The sequence below is a fragment of the Belonocnema kinseyi genome, chromosome 7 (assembly GCF_010883055.1).
Source record: "Belonocnema kinseyi isolate 2016_QV_RU_SX_M_011 chromosome 7, B_treatae_v1, whole genome shotgun sequence".
NCBI lineage: Eukaryota > Metazoa > Arthropoda > Insecta > Hymenoptera > Cynipidae > Belonocnema > Belonocnema kinseyi.
Window position 1 is genome coordinate 79160515 of NC_046663.1, and position 1824 is coordinate 79162338.

Below are 1824 nucleotides of genomic sequence, written 5' to 3' on the forward strand. Positions count from 1 at the left end.
AAACCAACACAAAATCTTTCCAGCAACTTAGGTAAATTATTTTTTTAATCTTTACTTAAAGTTTGTACAAGATAAAGGAGAACGATAAGAACGAAGAAAAAGTTTTGGGCGACAATCGTTTCTCTCTTTTTTTTTAAATGAATTTTCATTCAAAATTTTTCAAATTTTTCCTCCTTTTTAAAACTTTTATGACAGCTTCAATTTGCAGGTAAATTTGATTCACTTTCTCAATTAAAAATAAAATTGAAATTGGAAATTAAATGTATTGAAAATTCGAGTAAAAAGGTTCAGACCCCCCGACGTGAACGACGACGAGACGTAATTTACCGTGACGTAACCCTTCGCTCGATTCCTGGAAAACGAACAAAAAAATGACAGAAAAAATTGGTGGCAGCCATGCACTTGTCGTGGCAGCCAACACCTGCTTGAAGTGGCGAGCCCTGCTTTACACGATATCTGATGAAACAAATGTATGATTTACAACTTTATCACGTCTGACATTTGAAGTTAGGTGTCGTTGCCATAATCGTACATGGACGACAGTGAATTCGTATAATACTCCTAGGAGTATTGTCGACTCATTATCGTACTCCGCACATGCGCATTCGTTGTCACTCCTTCTGTTGTGTAAACAGCTATTTTCAGAACTAAAAAATACGCTGATAAAACGCATAAATCATTCCACTTTGTGAAAAAAACGGGTCAAAAAGAGACTTTATCATGCCTGTGCCAGGGAAAAATTACAAACTACTCTTGAGTATAGCTTAAAATGAACTATTTCAACATTATTATATATAAAATTTCAAAACAGCCCTCTTCTCACTGTATGCTCTTTTTAATTACACATACTAACTATAAAATAAAAGTGAAACAGGGATGAAAAGACTCATTGGTTATTTTCATTTAATATTCTTACGTTTACTTCTTAAAGATTAAAGAATCACATACTTTCTCCTCTTTCGAAAAACAACATCCACAAAATATAAAAATGTGCTCTTATTCGGTATTCTTTATTATCGAATTCAGCAACTCAGGCAACAAAATTAGCGCGTTTAACATTCGCGCTTTCAATTTGCCTTACCTAGTAGTTGGATCAAAAATACGAAATTTTCACCAAGAACTTCACTTTCTTCAACTATAGTCATAACGTCTTCAGCTATATAGTTCCCAGTCGGAAAAAAAATGTGCGCGTCACTTTGCACTCTGAAGGGTGCAAGCTTGCAAAAATTGAATGGGAATAGAAGAGGGGCAAAGACGAATGAGTGAGGCTACGGGTAGGTGTCACCCATCAGACTAGGGGGAATAGGGGCAAGCAAACCGCATATATGTATGCATGTATACATGAATCCGACAATGTCACTAGCGCTAGCGAGGCAAATGCGATGCGAATCGATCGTTATACTGGAAAGCGTCCTGCGCGCTAATCGCTGCACTGACGCTAGTATTCGCCCATACTTTGCTGTCTTCAGTTTAGGCAGTTTTAGCTGACGCATTTTGTCTGTTTATCACGAAAAAAGTAATTAAAATAGCCAGGATGAGGGACGAGGTGAAAATGGACGCGAATCGTTTGATAGTTGAGGTTTACAAGCGACCTGCTCTTTGGAATCAGAGACACATCTCTTATCACAATCGAGAGGTGACCAACAGAGTTTGGATGGAGATCGCCACAATCTTTAAACTTCCGAGTGCGTTGTTTACACATTTTTTATTCTGATAATAATCATTAATTCTAAATTAAGTATTTGTTTCTGCTATACCCAAATATTCGGAAAACATACGAAGAACACACATGAATATTTAGACTAGGACTTCGACAAACCGGGA

At 36.9% G+C, this 1824-nt stretch overlaps 2 protein-coding genes across 6 annotated transcripts in view; one reads left to right on the plus strand and one right to left on the minus strand.

Annotated features, from left to right (window-relative positions):
- LOC117177226 (EKC/KEOPS complex subunit TP53RK) overlaps positions 1-1824 on the minus strand; it is a 24893-nt gene that overhangs the window by 8573 nt on the left and 14496 nt on the right. The window contains exon 1 of one of the 5 annotated variants that reach the window (XM_033367780.1): positions 1082-1317. The exons of the other annotated variants lie outside the window; for them this stretch is intronic. Coding sequence (XP_033223671.1) covers positions 1082-1145 — 64 coding nt within the window. The 5' untranslated portion in view covers positions 1146-1317. Of the gene's footprint in view, positions 1-1081; positions 1318-1824 lie in introns of those variants that run through there. 5 annotated transcript variants of the gene reach the window in all.
- Positions 1401-1824, plus strand: part of LOC117177225 (transcription factor Adf-1-like) — a 9881-nt gene continuing 9457 nt past the window's right edge. The window contains exon 1 of the mRNA XM_033367779.1: positions 1401-1685. Within this exon, the coding sequence (XP_033223670.1) occupies positions 1535-1685 (151 nt within the window). The 5' untranslated portion in view covers positions 1401-1534. The remainder of the gene's footprint in view (positions 1686-1824) is intronic.